Source organism: Borostomias antarcticus (assembly GCF_949987555.1).
Source record: "Borostomias antarcticus genome assembly, chromosome: 3".
NCBI classification, from domain to species: Eukaryota; Metazoa; Chordata; class Actinopteri; order Stomiiformes; family Stomiidae; genus Borostomias; species Borostomias antarcticus.
This window is the reverse complement of record NC_140236.1, coordinates 1,877,508-1,897,996: the sequence shown is the minus strand read 5'-3', so window position 1 is coordinate 1,897,996 and position 20,489 is coordinate 1,877,508. Positions and strand designations below refer to the sequence as shown.

At 46.5% G+C, this 20,489-nt stretch overlaps 1 protein-coding gene across 1 annotated transcript in view; it reads left to right on the top strand.

The window, feature by feature from the left end:
* Positions 1 to 703: 703 nt before the first annotated feature.
* Positions 704 to 20,489, top strand: part of LOC311307580 (voltage-gated potassium channel subunit beta-2) — a gene marked incomplete at both ends in the record, with an annotated part of 50,936 nt that continues 31,150 nt past the window's right edge. The window contains 2 exons of the mRNA XM_084436404.1: positions 704 to 780; positions 2,369 to 2,410. Of these exons, the coding sequence (XP_084292530.1) occupies positions 704 to 780; positions 2,369 to 2,410 (119 nt within the window). The remainder of the gene's footprint in view (positions 781 to 2,368; positions 2,411 to 20,489) is intronic.

Genomic DNA, 20,489 nt, shown 5'->3' with positions numbered 1-20,489 from the left:
TCAGAGTTCACCAGCCAGCCAGCCAGCCAAGCTGCTGTCTTGATTACAACACAAAGAGAAAACCCCGTCTCCATTGACCCGATACAAGGCTAACTCCAGTACAGTGTCTGTCCGCCCACCTACAGCCCAGACACATGTATGTGTGCAGTAGAGGCCACGCACTGTGGGTTAAGACAAAGCCATCTCTAGAATGTATTAGGATGATGGGGCATGAAAAATAGACAAGAGATGAATATCACATTTTCCAACATGATTGAAATGTGCGGCAGATCAATTGTCGTACAAATATATATTTTTTAAATTGTACAATTTTTATTAATTAATTATTAATGTTTTAATTTGTTCTTTTTTTATTTTTTTTATTTTTTTATTTTTTTATTTTACATTTTTTAGATTTTTTATTTATTTAAATTAATTAATTCATATTTCTATGACGTTTGATCTGCCACACATATATATATATAGAGGGTTGATATTGTTTGATATTGTTTGAGATTTAGTACCAACTGTTGGTTGGTAGCATCGGGGGATGCGTATTGTGTTCTAGAATGTTCCTTCTAGAGAGGCTATACTCAGCTGTGCTCTCTCTTCCATCCACAGGTGAGAGGCTATACTCAGCTGTGCTCTCTCTTCCATCCACAGGTGAGAGGCTATACTCAGCTGTGCTCTCTCTTCCATCCACAGGTGAGGTGACAGAGTGACCATGTATCCAGAATCCACCACCGAGTCTCCAGCGCGCCTCTCCCACAGACAACACGCCTCCCCGGGCATGATCTACACGTGAGTCCATTACATTACATTACATTACAGTCATTTAGCTGACGCTTTTATCCAAAGTGACTAACAATAATTGCATTTAACGTAGGAAAAGCCAATGTTCTACTACTTGCCAGAGCTCATAAGTGCATCTCCTTCTAAAACAAGTGACTAAGAGCATAATATAGGGGTGAAGGCAAAGTGCATCTAAAATATAGTGCAATACAATACAATAAAATACAAAAAAATACTTCTTGAAGAGATGAGTTTTGAGCCTGCGATGAAAGATGGGCAGCGACTCTGCTGTCCTGACGTCAGTGGGCAGTTCGTTCCACCACTGCGGGGCCAGGACAGAGAAGAGCCGTGACCGTGTCGATCGACCGCAGGGGCCTCGGAGTGACGGGGCAACCAGTTGCCCTGAGGTAGCAGAGTGTAGTGGTCAGGAGGGGGTGTAGGGGTTGACCATGGCCTGGAGGTAGGAGGGGGCTGTTCCTTTCATTGCCCTGTAGGCTAGTACCAGAGTTTTAAATTGTATGCGAGCCGCTACCGGGAGTCAGTTTGGGAACGGACGCATCCATCGACATGCAGACGCTCCACGATACACAGGCTCGTCACATGACCCACATGTCTCTCTCCAGTCCTTTACAAGCTCACACAACCATTCATTTCATTTCAAACCTTTATTTATACTCGTAAAACACTGAGGTTTCCCTCATTTACAGTTTTGACGAGTTCACACAGATACATAAATAACAACAGAACAAACACAATACATTAATAATAATTATAATTAAAAACAGTTACAGGTGGAAGTACAAATATCAAAAGCCATGGATTTAAACTGCGATTGAAGGAAGGACCTCAAGCTTTAGAGTCTGTTGTTAAGTATTCCAGGTATAAAGAGCATCATGGGAAAAAAGGAGCTCTTCACTTTATGATAATAATGCTTGATTCCAGGTTCTGGAGTTTTGTTTGTAGGAAAGGATCAACTTCATTGCTTTTGAAGCTTATCTTTGACCTAGGATTCCCACACAAAAAGACATTCACTTACACACAATTATATCTGATGTACGTATTTTTAGAACGAGCTCAGATTGCTAATCTCCTACCACGGTACTATACATAGATTACAGTACGCCTAGTTTAATCCACTCGGTCTCTGCTATTTTAGGTGATCCCAGTGCCATTTCATTTAAAGATACAGTAGGTTGAAGCAGCTTGGTGCATCCCTCCATGCTACTGAGCCAAGCAGAGCCATGCAGGGAAGAGCTCTACTGTTTTCGGCTGGTTATGCGGTCCGGTCTGCGGTACAGTGTAAGAGGGGGGAAGCACCACTAGGGGGAGCTATTCACCCTTCTCTTTCTCATGTATGATAACCCTCTCTCTCTCTCTCTCTCTCTCCCTCTCTCTCTCTCTCTCTCTATCCCTCTCTCTCTCTCCCCCTCTCTGTCTCCCTCTCTCTCTCTCTCTCTCTCACCCTCTCTCTCTCCCTCTCTCTCTCTCCCTCCCTCTCTCTCCCTCTCTCTCTCCCTCTCTCTCTCTCTCTCCCCCCCCCCCCCCCTCTCTCTCTCTCTCTCTTTCATCCTCCACTCCCTCTCTCTCCTGATTGCAGGGCGAGGTATGGGAGCCCCAAAAGACAGCTGCAGTTTTACAGGTAGGTCTTTTAAACTGCAGCCCATCCTTCTGGGACACATCTCATAAACTGTCTGACAGTTTATCATCAGTGTACTTAAATGAACGGCTCTTCAATCAACTCATGATTTTGCGATGACCGCAAAGTTTCTAGCTGGCTGTTGTGAGCCTGTGATATACATTGTTCGCGGTTCATTTTGTTTTAGACTGCAATGTATTGCAAATCTTTCTCAGCACCCCTTCCCTGTCAACAATAATACGTTTTGCCACAATAATAAACAAACAATAATAAAAACGGCCACATTCCAACAGCAGAGACATAGTGTGCATTAAAACACACCCAGCAGTAAACCAGTGGATATCAAGATTTTAAACTTTTATTTAGGCTTGGTGTGACATCTTTGGCACAAGGTTTACCGTGAACGGTTTACCGTGAACGCTTTACCTAGAATAATGGATAGGACTGTTGTCAGACAAGCGTGTCCCTGTTATGCACTGAGAAATTCCATCGTTGCCAACACAGAGTTTGTGCAAAGATGCTTTTAAACTCCAGTAGAACGCCACTGGTGGTTATCTCTTCAGTGCAGACGAGGGGCTTGTGATCTTAGCACTAATTGAGACCTGTGTCTTTAAAACACGTGCGTCATTTAGTTTTTGGCTACTCTCCAATATCTTAGAATCCATTTGTTAGTCTTGTCTATTCATTGTTCTCAAGGGGTTCTGTGAGCACTCATCCAGCTATTAACCACTCTGCCTTTACCAATCCATACCGAGCCAGGATGGAGGGAAGATGGCAGTTTCTTTGTGGAAAATAGAGGATTGGGACACACACACACACACACACACACACACACACACACACGCACACACACACACACACACACGCACACATGCATTTCTGAGGAAAATTGCTTCAGTACGCATCTTGGTGTGGCCCTGCCCAGAGTGAGTGAGTTAGTGTTTTACACACACAGCCCTTTGAACAAGCAAAAAAAGGGGCTTTTAGTATTTTTTTCTCGTGGCTCAGACAATCAAAAGCTTTTAGTGCCAAACCATACCTAAATAATTCACTTGTGGGATTATTTGCTAGGCTTTGCAGAACAGACCCTGTCGTGATTGGCCCAAATAGGACTTGTGTACGGCGTGCGGGAGGCGTGGAACGCGAGGTGCTTCCTTGCGGGCTTGCCTAGACTCCTACTACAGTGGTTTGGGACTGGACCAGGCGGTGCTGGATAGGGGGTATAAGGGGCTTCTTCCTGACAAACCTGGCCACCGCCGGCCTCCAGAATGAGCAGCGTGGTGCAGACCCCCTACATAGGTCCCAATCCCTGCAGGACCCGGGTAAGTGTCGGATGGAGAGATGAGGGAAGGGAGGGGTGCATGGATAGAGGGATGATGGATGGATGGATGCTGCATGGAGATGCTGCCCCACCCCTGGAGAGAGCACCCCCTGGGTCGGTCTCGCTGGCGCTCGCTGCCTCTCTCTCCCCGGCCGGAGCAGGGCTGCGCTCGGACGTTTCCCCGCCATCGACACGGAAGCGAGGCGGCTTCTGAAATATTAAGTAGCTCTGCTTCCCCTGCAGAGGCTTCTGCTGGCTGGGAACACGCAGGCTGTTACAGAGACAGAGAGTTAGCACAGGGAAAGTCTTCTCTATACGCTGTAAATGTTCGTTTTTCTGGTTAAAATGTGCCTGGGTACCATTTTAGGACAATGGAAATAGGTTGTATGTTATTAAGGACGTATGTCTGGATTGGATTTTGACTCTTGAACCGGATGTGATACGATCACATGTTTTGTCTCACTGTAACAGTTATGACAGGGGACAGGATCTGGACTGGTTTCAGCATGTTTTGGTCCGATGGTCACCATCCTCATGCACTGCACTGTTTTTTCCGTTTTGTTGATTTGATACGATTAACTTTTGGAATGTTTTCACTGGGCACAGATGTTGATTGAAATTCCTAAATAAAGGATACGGTATTTACACAGTAGCACTACGGTTAAGAACGAGTCATATTTCAGATGGATGAGTTGAAGTAGGATATGGATTCTTGTATGCAACATTGACGGTGTCATTTGGACACAGTGTCTCCACAGACGGTTCGATTATCCTTCCCCACACTCCTCTCTCTTGTGCGTCTGTCTATTTTTTGCCAGTCCCAAGTTACCGGGCAGCTTTAGCTAACTGGGAACTGGCCAGGTCTCAAGAAATACACCGCTCACCCCTTCCTCTGCCACCGGGGGGCGCCAGAGAGCCACGTCCACCTCGGGCTCCTAGCGTTCCACTCTGGCATGCCTCCGACAGCACCCGCAACACCTGCTCTCACCACCAGAGGGCCTCAGTGAGCATGCAGACGAGCCACATTGTGGGGAACGGACGCACACTTCATTAACGCCGTTTGAACACGCCCAGTAAGACCCTAACCCCCCACCACCACCACCACCCCCATCAAGCAGCCGTGTGTGGCTCACACAATAGGGATGGGAGGGGGGGGGGCGGGATGGGGAGGAGCGTGTCTGCTTACAGACCACTGCATGAGCCTTCGGGGGTGGGCCGGGGTTATCCTGTCACCCACCCAGCCCTCCCTCCCACTCAGAGCAGGGGAACAGGTGCTATTTAAAGCCGCCATCTCTGTCCCACTTCCCCTCGGGCTTCAGCACCGGTGACACGCTACCGCCGCTCGCTCGCCTACGCCCCCGTCTTCCCGTCCTTTTCTCCGTCCGCTCGGTCGGTCCCCCCCCCCCCCCCCCCCTCGTCCCTCCTCCCCCCCCCCCTGTTTGACACACCTGTGGGCGACCCACCCGACCTGCTTCACCGTGGCTCTGACCGGGATCGGATCAAGCACGCTGGGCATGTTCGGCACGCACAGAAGCAGCCTGAGCGAGGTGCAGACCCGCGGCGGCGGCCACGGCGGCGCCGCCCGTCGCCTCAGCCGCCAACTGAGCTGCGCTCCTGTCGACAACCAGATGCCCAGGCCGGGCGGCGGCGGAGGAGGAGGAGGCGGAGGAGGCGGCGGCGCTCCGCCCGGCGGCGGAGGGATACGCCGGAGCAGCAGCGTCATCAGCGGCGGCGGCGGCATCGGAGGGAAGATGCTGTCGCTGTCGTCCATGAGCGAGAGCGTGCGCAGCGGGCTGGGCTGCTTCCTGTCGGACCACGCCCTGGAGCGGGAGGACCGGCAGAACCGCTGCGACCAGCTGGCCGAGCTCCGGCGCCTCCGGGAGGTACGGGCCGCCGCCCAGCTCAAGAACCTGGAGGACTTCCTGAGGACGAACACCGTCTCTCTGCGGGAGTGCGTGTCCTATACTACCGGGATGAGGTACAGGTAAGGGAGACTAGGGATGAGGTACGGGTAAGGGAGACTGGGGATGAGGTACAGGTAAGGGAGACAGGGATGAGGAATCTGAATTGGCTCGCCAGATTAAGGGTTGAGATTGGGTCTGGATGAGATTGGGATGAGGTTTAAGATGGTTAGGCGTGAGATTGTGTGGCTCAGGAAGTGATAGCTACAGTTGGGGACTCAAATGCTCTTTGGGTGGGATGTCAATCCGAGGTCCTGAGTCCAGCTAGGGACTCCCACTTGTCCCCCACCTACTGTCCTGTACCACCCAAACTAAACCCAACTTTACAATTGGTGCATTCATCCCCACCTCTCCACTTGAGGCAGTTTTCTTAGTCATCTGATCAAAGAGATGGCTTCATGGTTTCAGTTGAAATATCTTTGATGGATCATGGTGATGGTCCATCAGCAAAGGCAATTGCTGGGAAAAGTACATTGAGGATATCTAAATTGATTCCATTAACTGGGCTTTTACTGTAGTTTGACTGGATAATACCCAGTGAGAGGAGCAGGCTAACTATAGCAGGTGGTCCTGTCTCAAAAGCAGCAAATAGGAGAGAGTTATTGTTCCTTCGTACTCTGGGTGCAGTGTCCAAACATGGTGGACCCCTCTTGTCACGATGAAGATGGCTTTGGTAGAGTAATACTACTACTACTGCAACTACTACTACTACTACTATTACTACTACTACTACTACTACCACTACTACTACTACTACTACTACTACTACTGCAACTACTATTACTACTACTACTATTACTACTACTACTACTACTACTACTACTACTACTACTACTACTACTACTACTACTATTACTACTACTACTACTACTACTACTACTACTACTACTACTACTACTATTACTACTACTACTACTACTACTACTACTATTACTACTACTACTATTACTACTACTAATAAACATTATTTGTATAGCACATTTCATAATAATAATAATAATAATAAACATTATTTGTATAGCACATTTCATAATAATAATAATAATAAACATTGTTTGTATAGCACAGTTCATGACATAAAATGCAGCTCAAAGTGCTTTACATAAAATACATCATAAAAAAAACAATCAGGTACAGGCAATAAAAGAGACAAAAGCAAGATCAAGTATCAATAAATAATAGGGTATAGATGAAACTCCACAACATAAAACAACATTAAGATAGAAACACGATGATGAGAATAAGAACAATAAAACAACAACACTGAAATAAAATAAATTAAAAGCAAGAGTAAAAAAGTGGGTGTTGAGCTGTTTCTTAAAAACATCGACTCTCGTAGACAGTACACTGTTTTCATCCAGCTTTCTAATGATCTGTACCCTGGGAGTAGAGGTTACTGTTGTCACATTCTGTAGGTGTGTGTTTCCCTCTCTTGCCCAGTGACAGTGTTTAGCGCCAGTATATCATAGCTCTTTCTTATCTGTGTTTGTCCACCTGGCTATCACTCTTTATTTATATATGTTGGCGAGCCCAGTGTTGTTTTACAGCGCGCTGGTGAGAGAACAGCCCCATTGTTGGAGTCTGACCGCAGTGCACAGGGGTTCTGGATGGGATTTAGCCTGGATGACTGATATCTATCCTTAGCTCCTCGTGAAACCTTTGAGCGCTATGACACGGACAGGAAAGCAAACGTCAGATTGTCCCAAAAAAAACGTTTACAACTAATAAACTCCTTGGCGAATATGCCGAAGAGCTGTAGTGGACCTTAGAAATGTACTGTAACAATCACGTAAACAAAAGGCAAATCACCAAGCTACAGTATTGCTTAGTACTTAGATAATGCTTAGTGCTTAGAGATCTGCACAGCTTCATTCTAATACACAGGCCATGATTGGCATACTCTGAATAAGGACCAAAGTGCTTTAAGTATACCCTTGTAGATAAATGACCACACTGTTAGGATAAGAATAGACACTGTGGCTAGGGACACGTGACAGTGATTATTACACCCTCTTCACATCTTTTCGACGTACACGTAGAATCAAGTTACCACTCAGCTACATGGCAGGCGTTCCATTGTGGCGTTCTACCTGCTACACAGAGCGTGTTGTTTCCAGAGTGGCGAGGAGGGGAATGGCATCTTCATTCCTTTGTCCTTCCTACTGTAGCTGACAAATCACATGTCAAGCATATTAATGTCGACAAATTACATGCCGAGCATATTAAAAGGACACAAACGTTTCTAAATGAACGCCCACAAGGAAACACTGACTTCTCTGAGCACTATTGTGTTTCTGGAAAGCATGTCTCTATTCATGGAAGCTAATAATCTTCCTCACGTGGCCAGCCAATGACAGCGGTGTAGAGTATCAATGCTACTTCCCCGAACCCCACTGTCTCAGGCTAAGGCTTGCGCTATGAAGGACCACTCAAGTGTTACAGGGCATTGTGATGCTGTATCCAGTTACCAAGACGATGTTATTCACCAGACGCCTGAGACTCGACTGGCTCGTAGAGTAGTTTACTGGCTGTTCTCTGAAGTTGAAGCCCTATAGGGCTACAAATATGTTATCAATTCGTCTGTGTGTAGTTGGAGCTTTAGTGCATGTGTGAAGTATATTTGTAATGCTGTTATCGGATTTATATTGATATGTAGATAGATGGATAGATGGATAGATGGATGGATGGATGGATGGATGGATGGATGGATGGATGGATGGATAGATAGATAGATAGATAGATAGATAGATAGATAGATAGATAGATAGATAGATAGATAGATAGATAGATAGATAGACAGACTGTGTTATTAGGGTTACAGTAGCTCGCAGTGGTAGATAGATAGATAGATAGATAGATAGATAGATAGATAGATAGATAGATAGATAGATAGATAGATAGATAGATAGATAGATAGATAGATAGACTGTGTTATTAGGGTTACAGTAGCTCGCAGTGGTAGATAGATAGATAGATAGATAGATAGATAGATAGATAGATAGATAGATAGATAGATAGATAGATAGATCGTGTTAGTAGGGTTACTATAGCTCACAGTGGTAGATAGATAGATAGAGTAGATAGATAGATAGATAGATAGAGTAGATAGATAGATAGATAGATAGATAGATAGATAGATAGATAGATAGATAGATAGATAGATAGATAGATAGATAGATAGATAGATCGTGTTAGTAGGGTTACTGTAGCTGTGTTTTTGGTAGCGCAAAGCATCAGCTGAAACCACCGTCAACATCTGTTTTATCCTGGTACTCTGAACCTTCCATTCGTTGAAAACTGAACATAAACTACAAATGACCACCATGTCAAGGCACTGTGTTGTATAGTAAGGTCTGTTGTCCAAAGAATGGCTATCTATTATTCATACAGTTGAAGAGTTAAAGGAAGGTGTTTATTTGTCTGATCCTTTCAACGTTGCACCTCTGCTGGTGTTGTTCAGCCTACCTGCTCCCTCACAACCACACCTGTACTGGGCCATCAGATAATTAGATGTGACGAACAAGTCCAGCAGTCTAAAGCCAATACACACATTATCTACACAACCCCTACCCATAGTGCATTTGAATGACTGTTTTGTGAATATTACCAGAACAAAATATTACCAGAGCTAACAGAAAAATATTTCACTACTCGTAGCTGTATGATGTAGTATGTGACAAATAAACCGGACGTTGACTTTGAACAGCGATGAGTTTATCAGATGTGGTATGCTGCACAGACTTCCTTTCAAAACTCTTCCAAATTGCAACTCCAGTCTAATCCAGCAGATGGCAGTGCAGGTAAATGTGTGAAAATGTTTCAGTAGCCAGCAGACCATCCAATACAGTACAAGGAACCTGATTATTAAAACATTAAATCCAGGTTGTTGACTTATGTTCTGCACCCACCTCTAGCTCCTGTCCCTCCCACCAAATACCTCCCAGACAGCAAGCGGATGTGTAATGATTCTGGGCCATATATGGGCCGGAACTAAGCCACAAGGGCCAGATCTGCCCTGTATATGGCCCAGATCCGCTTGCTATCTGGGCTGTAGCTATGATAGGGTTTCCTCATGAGTCATCACATGCTTTAATCGTTATCAAGCTCAAATGACCCATAGAGTTTATTGATGAAGGGTTTGAAGGGTTAGGGTTAAATGTTAAATACTGTAGCTGCTACTTTCCCCCCAGGTTACGTTGTGCTGTGTGTACAGCAACTAGCTGAGAGTTTTCATACCAACACTTCCTGTTTGTATTCCCTTATTCTCTGTGGCCTCATGGGAAAACCGATGCAGCTTTTCCGCTCCACAGCTCTTTTCCTCATCCCTCTGTCTTGCTGTTTCAGTTTTAATGGTATGTTGGCCTCTGGGGAGAATACTTCTGGATTAAAATGAATTGGAAAGGATTTCCTGTGACACATTTATGTAACAAAGCCTAAGCATTGTATTCCATCGCTGTACCACTCAAGCTTGAAGCAGATCAAAACATCCATATATAATATGCTTCTCCACTGACCAACAAAATAACCAATCTTTGAGGTTAAAAACATTTTTGTCATTTGTGTTCCCAAACACTCGCTAGTGATACATGATGATTATTGATGACATTGAAGAATCAATGGCCGAAGATGAAAGTAGTTTGACCGGAACTGATTTGTAGATCAGATTCAACATGTATTTAGTGCAACAGCGTACAGATATCAGGGTCAGTCACAGAGACACACTTGGTAGTCAGCGTTCCCTGATCAGACAACATGGTATCTAGTTAGTCCCACCTTTATAGTCAGTGGTCTGTACCTGTACATAGTCTCAGTCCAGTGGCTAGAGTTCTCTCCAACTATGACCTTATACACCAGTGGGCAGTGTTCTTCTTATGGATGTGCACTTGATCTCCCCCACACCCCTTGACCATGACCAACTAAGGCAGGTATTGTGCTGAGAATAGCTAAGGCACTAGAGAGAAAAACCTCTTCTCAGCTAGGAAGGTAGGTAGGTTGACGGACAGGTAAACCATATAATCATTTCAAGCAAATCATTTTGCTGTGGTTGGAGCCTGAGGACGTATTGAAGTAGTCTTTGGTTGTTCTAGAGGACTGCAGATTCTCGTGGGTTCTTGTTGGTATGGTTCTAAACCTGTACCAAAGGAACGTTCATTGTACATTTCAAAATGATTAACAGAAGAAATAAACAAGTGTAGACTTTCCAAGATGTTAAGGACTGCATTCCCTAGACCGCGGGTGATAGACTAACATTTAGTTTGCATGCGATTCATAGGAGACCTTTCTTCGTAGCACAGATGGCTTTGATGTCCTCTGGCACAGATGGCTTTACATGCTGTACCCTCCAGGTCCGTCTCACAAGAACACATCCAAGGTCCTCTGATACTGTAGCTCTGCTCTCTGGCTAACGGTGCCCTGGGCTGTTGGTTGGAAGGAGGAGGAGTAATCTCTATGTGTGTGTGTGTGTGTGTGTGTGTGTGTGTGTGTGTGTGTGTGAGAGTGTGTGTGTGTGTGTGTGTGAGAGAGAGTGTGTGTGTAGGTGTGTGTGTGTGTGTGTGTGCATGCGTGTGTGTGAGAGTGTGTGTGTGTGTGTAGGTGTGTGTGTGTGTGTGTGTGTGTGTGTGTGTGTGTATATATATACCATATGGACTCCCAGCACATCCTGTGGGTGTGTTGGACTGAGTGGAGCTGCTCTGAGCGGAGTGTGTGTGTAGGTGTGTGTGTGTGTGTGTGTGTGTGTGTGAGTATGTGTAGGTGTGTGTGTGTGTGTGTGTGAGTATGTGTGTGTATCCTGTGGGTGTGTTGGACAGAGCGGAGCTGCTCTGAGCGGAGTGTGTGTGTGTGTGTGTGTGTGTGTGTGTGTGTGTATCCTGAAGGTGTGTTGGACGGAGCGGAACTGCTCTGAGCGGAGTGTGTGTGTGTGTGTGTGTGTGTGTGTTGGACAGAGCGGAACTGCTCTGAGCGGAGTGTGTGTGTGTGTGTGTGTGTGTGTGTGTGTGTGTGTGGGTGTGGGTGTGTTGGACAGAGCGGAACTGCTCTGAGCGGAGTGTGTGTGTGTGTGTGTGTGTGGGTGTGTTGGACTGAGCGGAACTGCTCTGAGCGGAGTGTGTGTGTGTGTGTGTGTTTTAGACGGAGCGGAACTGCTCTGAGCGGAGTGTGTGTGTGTGTGTGTGTGTGTGTGTGTGTTGGACGGAGCGGAGCTGCTGTTTCTGGGTCCGGTGAGGAGGACAGGCTTGGCTGGCATCGTGTCCCCCAGGCTTCACCCTAGACCCCTTTAGAGGAAGGTCTATTTCTGTCTCTGAATATGTGAGATCGCACTGCCCTCCTACGGCTGTGTGTGTGTGTGTGTGTGTGTGTGTGTGTGTGCAGTATATACACACGCGTGTGTGTCTGCGGGTGCTAAATTGGGAGCTGGTCTGGAAGATGCACTGATTTGTGTCTTTGTCGTCATTCTGCAGTATGTGAACGTAAGAACTCAAACGCAGGGACGTTTTTTTTAGCAATTAGCTGTTAGCGCACTAGCGCCAGACAGACTGGTCGGACGTGGAATCCCCTTCCCTCGCTCCCAGCCTCTTAGCTCATGACAAGTCACGCCTCAGGGCAAGGCAAGGCAAGGCAGGGGACACACATCTGAACCTTTTCAACGGTTCTGCAGACAGACTGGATATTAAAGATGGGGACTGTAAAACACCTCCTTTCTCATTAGAACCGTACAGTTCAGTTTGTTTTTCTGCTCCGTTGAGGCAGCTGAGTGGAATAAAAGTTAAAGGTGCAGTATGCGGTTTGTGATTTCCTGTTGGACTTGGGGGGGAAATTTGGAAAGATTTTGAAAAATGCAACTGACAAAATCGCCGCCCCTCCCTTCAGGCCTCCCTCCAAAGCCCCTCCTCCAAACTGGGGGAAAACAAATGACACTCGCTAGGAGGGTGGGTAGTTTGACAGGCAGGTAAGCCATCCAATCATTTCAAATTGGTTACTCAAAATTATTGGACACACATTACAGTCCTGCGATGTCCACAGATTACATATTTATTTCACAATCACATTTATTTAATCACAAAGTGATTGATCCAGCTCAATATGCAGTAATCTATACCACCCTCTGTAAAGCACTGGCATTTACTGTGTGTCAGTCCCAATGTTTACTTCAATGAGACTCATTATCTGTACTTTATTGGGCATGTCATGTTATCTCTTTGACTGGTTAGGCACAGAGCGCCCTGCTACAGTCTGTGACTAATGAGCAAGGCAGCCCATGTAGCTCAGATCTGTGCCGTTTGATTCTAATACTCAACAGACTGCTCTCATCGCCGCTTCATCTTGTTCAGACAAAGAGAGAGAAGGGGAGAGAGAGAGAGAAAGAGAGAGAGATGTTTATTCTCTGATTTGATCTTCCCCAGTGGCGCTCCCAGTGATCTACAGTCAAGTTTTTCATCAATAATTCAGAAGATTAATCGAGGCAATCGCTGTTAGCATAAGCGGTTGGCTGGGTTAAATAAAGTGCATTTACACAGGAGCTATTGATATGTTTTTACCAGGCGCAGCGGGTCGCGATCCACTAGAGATTCAGGTCAGTCAGTCATAGCCGGGCGTCGCCTGCCTGATCTCGTGAGCTCACATTCTATTTCACTCCACAGATCAATCTGGACATCCAACCGTTCTAGATGAATCCACTCCAGGCGAGATTGGTTCCTGCCAATCACAACCGTTTATCTAATATGGGGCGGGTTTAATAAGATGATGGAACAGAGGAGCGCCGTAGCGGTATTCTCACTGATTGGTTGTAGGTCTTGTCCAATTGTGTCCAGAGGCTTTTTGATCTACGCCCGTCCGTCACGCCCCTTGGGAATCTGAAAGCAACTGTCAGTTTCCAGACCCTTTGTATTTTTGCAAATTGGGTCTGGCGAAGCCAGGCCTAGTCAGTCTGCCAGTCATTGTCACTTTGTGAGGGACGTCTTTTGAGGCTTCTGCACAGTACGCCAGCAAGCTAAACCGGTTCTACCTGGCAATAGGCGCCTGAGCAGCCTACTGTCAATCAATCAATCAATCAATCAATCAATCAATCAACCAATCAATCAATCAATCAATCAATCAATCAATCAATCAATCAGATAGACAGCAAAGGTGCACCCCCCCTCAACTTGAGATTAGACCCCCGGACCATGTACATACTGTGAGTTGTTTACCGGTAGCCTCACCCGGCCCCTGTAATCATGTCTGCCGTGCTGTCCTACACCAGTTTATTTCAACTAATTACTAACATTCAAAGCAGCACCTGTTATTATGGAAATTATTAAATGAGCCGTGTAATTAACAGCTGAAATGAAACCATTTTGCCTCATCAACACATTTTTTCCCACGCAGTAGCAACAAGGCTCTTCCCTACAGCCTGTTAATCCCAGCCTATAACAGCAGGCCTCATAACACTTTCACAAATATACCACTCATTAAGGCTATTTTCTCTTAAAGGGCATGCCCAACTCTTAAAGGGCATGCCCAACTCTTAAAGGGCATGCCCAACTCTTAAAGGGCATACCCAACTCTTAAAGGGCATACCCGACTCTTAAAGGGCATGCCCAACTCTTAAAGGGCATGCCCAACTCTTAAAGGGCATACCCAACTCTTAAAGGGCATACCCAACTCTTAAAGGGCATGCCCAACTCTTAAAGGGCATACCCGACTCTTAAAGGGCATACCCAACTCTTAAAGGGCATACCCAACTCTTAAAGGGCATGCCCAACTCTTAAAGGGCATACCCAACTCTTAAAGGGCATACCCGACTCTTAAAGGGCATACCCAACTCTTAAAGGGCATACCCAACTCTTAAAGGGCATGCCCAACTCTTAAAGGGCATGCCCAACTCTTAAAGGGCATACCCAATTCTTAAAGGACATACCAAACTCTTAAAGGGCATGCCCAACTCTTAAAGGGCATGCCCAACTCTTAAAGGGCATACCCAACTCTTAAAGGGCATGCCCAACTCTTAAAGGGCATGCCCAACTCTTAAAGGGCACACCCAACTCTTAAAGGGCATACCCAACTCTTAAAGGGCATACCCAACTCTTAAAGGGCATACCCAACTCTTAAAGGGCATGCCCAACTCTTAAAGGGCATACCCAACTCTTAAAGGGCATACCCAACTCTTAAAGGGCATACCCAACCTTCTTTACTCTCCCAGAGATACCAGCATCCCTCCTGAACCCATCAATAGACAATAAAATACAATAATACTGTGGGATTTCCATAATAAACCAAATAATAACCAAAATATACATTCATTCTAGGCTTTCCTCTCTCATGCTGACACTGTGACACTAGTAGCTGACTAGGGGTGGTCTCAGATGGGAAAGCAAAAGGTGCACAGTACTATACTATAGAAAGAGTACAAAGTGAGCTCCCATGCGTGATGTGACTTCGTGATTTCGACTCCATAATGTCCAGGTGAGACACGAGAACTATGGGAATTAACCTGACCCTGAGTTGCGCAGTGTTCTTCAATCCGCGCTTGTTAATCCCATTCACTGATGGCTCATAATGGAGCCTGTCACAAGCTTGTGAGTACAGTCGAGACAGCAAGTGACCCGTTCTTAGCAAAGTGCTCTCTCTCAAAGGTGCTGACTACTGCAGGGGGATCAGTGTCCAAAAACATGCTCTCGTTTCATTGGTCCTCTCTGCAGTCTTTGAGATGAGGGAGGCCTGCAGGGGGATTGGTTAAGGTCAGCCCAAGAGAATGTACTGGAAGGATTCAGCGGCTTGCCTAATGGAGGATTAGCTCTGTGCTGGGCTGAGAATCAAAGAAGGGGGGTGAGACTTTGACAGGTGAAGTCTCCCTCAGGTGTTTGAGCCTGTGAGAGGCAGAAAGGAGTGTCCAATCTGGGATTAGCACTTTTGAATTGAAAATCCCTCAAAAGTATCAGTCAGAAAAAAATGCCATTGAGGAGTGGAATATCACTGACCTCTGATCTACATATATATAGATCTATATATATATATATCCTCTGAAGATCGCTGCAATCGTTTTCTAGACATTGCCCATTCAATCAGTGCGTGACCCAGGTGAACCACATGTTCGGGGAAGGCCAGAGCGGAGTATAATTCTGGAAATTTGGGTTTGGAACCAGCTGTAGGATTGCGTAACCTGGGAACATGCAGACTCTCATTGACAGGACAAAGTAAAAATGTGAAAATTAACTAGCATTCACTAATTGATTTGCATTTCGTTTTATACGACCTTGTATGTGTTGCACTTTGTCTTGATGCTTTTACTGTCTCATGTGAAGCACTTTGAATTGACTTGTTGCTGAAATGTGCTACAAATAAACTAGCCTTGCCTTGCCTATAGTGTTTAAATCCCCACACGTTCCTTCTGACGATCCTCATTTGAATGTAGCGCATGGAGTCCATGCATGTGCAGTATCTTCCGGCTTTACCAAGGGCGGCACCACTCTCTCTTATCTCTTAATGTGGGTATGAAACCTCAATGGCCGAAGAGCAAAACCTCCTATCTGCATAATTGGGTGTCCTTAAAAAATAGCATTCTGCAAGAAAACAACACGTTTTTAAAATAAATTTTCTCAAAAAGTGAATTTTTCCAGATAGGAGGTTTTGCTCTTCAGCCATCAATATGCACTCCTCACAGGCATGAAGGCACACACGCGCACACACACACGCACATATATACTGTACTGTAAGTAAACATCTGAACTGATATTGATCATGCGTCGAAGAGATAAGACTCAAAATGAAATCCTTCCCTCTCAGGATATGATACAGCCACTGGATATTACTGTGAGGGGGACTGGTGGAGTCTTGATGGATCATTCCCGCTAGCTAGCGAGATGTGTGCGTGTCCAAAGCTGTGTTCAGAATCGCTCCCTATTCACTATATAGTGCACTATATAGGGCGTCAGCCATTTTGTTTGTAGTGTCCGAATTCTCCACAGAATTTTCGTTCCCTATATAGTCCACTATTTATTACCCACAATTCACCTTGATTTGCAGGGAACAGTGCATGTACCCTACATTTTCTCTGTTCCCTAGGTAGTTCACTACATGGTGAACCCTAGATAGGGAATAGGGAGTGAGGGAACGAGGGAGCGATTCCCAACACAGCCCAAGTGTCCACGCATGTGCGTCCTCATGCCTTCACACTCCTGTCATGGAAATAAAAAACAAGCTCCCGTGCCAGCTCCGGATTTGAGAGTTGGTTTAAGTAATGACCCCCCCCCCCAATCTTCCCGGCTGCCCCCTGACATCCTGAGTCCCCCTGGCAGCTGTTCCAGAGTCAGTCACAACAGCTCCTTAGCCGGACCTGCTAGTTGAGCTAATCATCACTGTGGTCACTTTACAGACGCCTCAGTCCTCACCAGCCACCCCCCCCCGAAAACCCCACTCCAAACCCAGCGGGCGCGTCTGCCCCTGATGCCACGGTCAGAGTCCGACAGCTGATAGATAGAGATGGAAAACGTTGGGCTCAGGTTTCTACTTGGGTTTGATTGATGGCCCAATTACAGCTGCCTCAGGAGTCTAACTGGACAGTTTAATCTGCTGTTAAGTTGTCTCATTATATGTGCCCTGGTTGGCAGGCTGCAGCGAAGAGGCCGACGGGCAGTCACGGAATTGCACGCGAGTGGACACATGCTCACACACACACATACACACACACACACACACACACACACACACACACACACACACACACACACACACACACACACACACACATATATACACACACACCCTCTTGGTGTCATGTTCCTGTCCTGATGCAATCCGTAAAAAAAATAATTGAATACATGCATGTGTGTACACACACAAACACACCCACACACACGCACACACATTGATAGAGTAATATGCACACTAACTGTGTGAGCTGTATAAGTGAGTTGAGACTCGGATTCACAGCCTATCTGTGTATGTGTGTGTACGCCCGCCTGTGTGCGTGTGTGTATCTGTGCGTGCTTGTGCGACACCGCGGCAGATTAGTTTAACATAATCAAAACATATTTGCATAATGATTTTGTGTTTTGGGAGTGTGTGTGGCAAGGCTTTGATTTTTCCAATGACAGCCTCCTGCAGTATTTGCATAGAGAACGAGAGGAGATGCAGAGAGCAGCATGCTCACAGATGGAGGCCGACAGGCTCCTGTATCCACCGCAGCCATGAGGGACAGGTTAGCACAGCTACACAGCCATGAGGGACAGGTTAGCACAGCGCAGCCATGAGGGACAGGTTAGCATACCGCAGCCATGAGGGACAGGTTAGCACAGCGCAGCCATGAGGGACAGGTTAGCACAGCGCAGCCATGAGGGACAGGTTAGCACAGCTACGCAGCCATGAGGGACAGGTTAGCATACCGCAGCCATGAGGGACAGGTTAGCACAGCGCAGCCATGAGGGACAGGTTAGCACAGCGCAGCCATGAGGGACAGGTTAGCGTAGCTACGCAGCCATGAGGGACAGGTTAGCGTAGCTGCGCAGCAATGAGGGACAGGTTAGCGTAGCGCAGCCATGAGGGACAGGTTAGCATAGCGCAGCAATGAGGGACAGGTTAGCACAGCTACGCAGCCATGAGGGACAGGTTAGCACAGCGCAGCCATGAGGGACAGGTTAGCACACCGCAGCCATGAGGGACAGGTTAGCGCACCGCAGCCATGAGGGACAGGTTACCGTAGCGCAGCCATGAGGGACAGGTTAGCATAGCGCAGCCATGAGGGACAGGTTAGCACACCGCAACCATGAGGGACAGGTTAGCACAGCGCAGCCATGAGGGACAGGTTAGCGTAGCGCAGCCATGAGGGACAGGTTAGCACAGCGCAGCCATGAGGGACAGGTTAGCACAGCTACGCAGCCATGAGGGACAGGTTAGCACAGCACAACCATGAGGGACAGGTTAGCATAGCGCAACCATGAGGGACAGGTTAGCACAGCTACGCAGCCATGAGGGACAGGTTAGCATAGCGCAGCCATGAGGGACAGGTTAGCACAGCGCAGCCATGAGGGACAGGTTAGCACAGCTACGCAGCCATGAGGGACAGGTTAGCACACCGCAACCATGAGGGACAGGTTAGCACACCGCAGCCATGAGGGACAGGTTAGCACACCGCAGCCATGAGGGACAGGTTAGCACAGCGCAGCCATGAGGGACAGGTTAGCACAGCTACGCAGCCATGAGGGACAGGTTAGCACAGCGCAGCCATGAGGGACAGGTTAGCATAGCGCAGCCATGAGGGACAGGTTAGCATAGCGCAACCATGAGGGACAGGTTAGCCCAGCTACGCAGCCATGAGGGACAGGTTAGCGTAGCGCAGCCATGAGGGACAGGTTAGCATAGCGCAGCCATGAGGGACAGGTTAGCATAGCTACGCAGCCGTTGGTTTGATTTGATTTTTATTTGGAACTCTTTTAGCCAATGGCCATTCTTCCAAGAGTCCATTAAAACACAAGGATACACATATAAAATACATAAAATACATTAAAATCACAAAATACATTATAGAATACATTATATAAAACATAAAAAATAAAACAATACAATATCAATACCAGAGTTTGCTAATTCCAATGACCATCTAACAACGTCTTTAGCTATTTCTTGAAATCCCTTTTGGGTAGCATTCTGATAGATGCAGGAAGTTGGTTCCATAATGTTATTGCTCGAGTGAATGTACGCCACTAGAGTGTACATAATCACAAATAATATCAATCAAAGCTTTATTTGTATAGCGCATTTCATACCCAGAGGCAACACAATGCGTGATGATGACACAGAGCTTCCGAGGGACTCGTTCTCTGGTCACTTATCCAGATAAATGGTTGACATGATGGTGAGAGACGGCGTGACAGGGTGTCACATCAGTCAGTGTCCCTGCTTGAGTTTGCATGAGTCAGCGCCCAAGAGCCCTGCAAGATGAGTTTGTCTGCGCGCGCGTGTGTGTGTGTGTATGAATGCCTGGTAACACTTTATATGAAGGCCATATCTATAATGTGTTATAAAGGCATTAAAGTCGCACAGAAATGAAAAAAGCATTCTGTCCCATTTTGGTTCACATAATTGGTCATAGTGTTCACCTATTCAACAATGTATGCCAAAAAAATTACAAAATTCTACTTTTGTTGTAATCTTATATCAAAGTATATAATTTCTTACTTCCTGGAGAACGGCAGGCCACGTGCAATTACGAAAACAGGTACCTTAGATTTTAGACCAATAATCTCACGACATCCACCCTGTCAATCAAAACGTCAACTACTCTGCAGCCTCAAGTGTTGAATATCCCGCCGGCTCGATAACGTTCCAATGAAATTCATCTAAACGTATGAAGGACTATGACTTATGTATGCATTATACGACATTAGCAATGCATCTATAGCACATTATAGATATGGCCTTCATAGAGAGTGTTACCAGACATTCATACACACACACACACACACACGCAGACAAGCAGTGAGAAGCCAGCGGATTCTGTGCCCACGCTAGAGGCAGCTGGATCGTTTTTTTGTGCTGCCCGACGCGAGCGGTTCAGGTGTGCCGCTCAATCGGAGTTAAGCCCTCTGGCTCCCCAGCGATAACTTTCATCTAGGAGCGGATAGTTCAGAACGAGCTAATCCCAGAATTGGAAAGACAGGGCGCGTGAGGTGGAGAGGGGATGAGGAGATGGCGTGACACTCTCCGATAGCGTGGGCATTGCTGACTGAGACTGGCTCGGAGGGACGGGGGTTGCAGATTCGGTGTGGTGGTTGAGGGCCGGCGGCCAATTTGGATGTGGGATTATACGAACTTCACCTCAGAGAGTCAC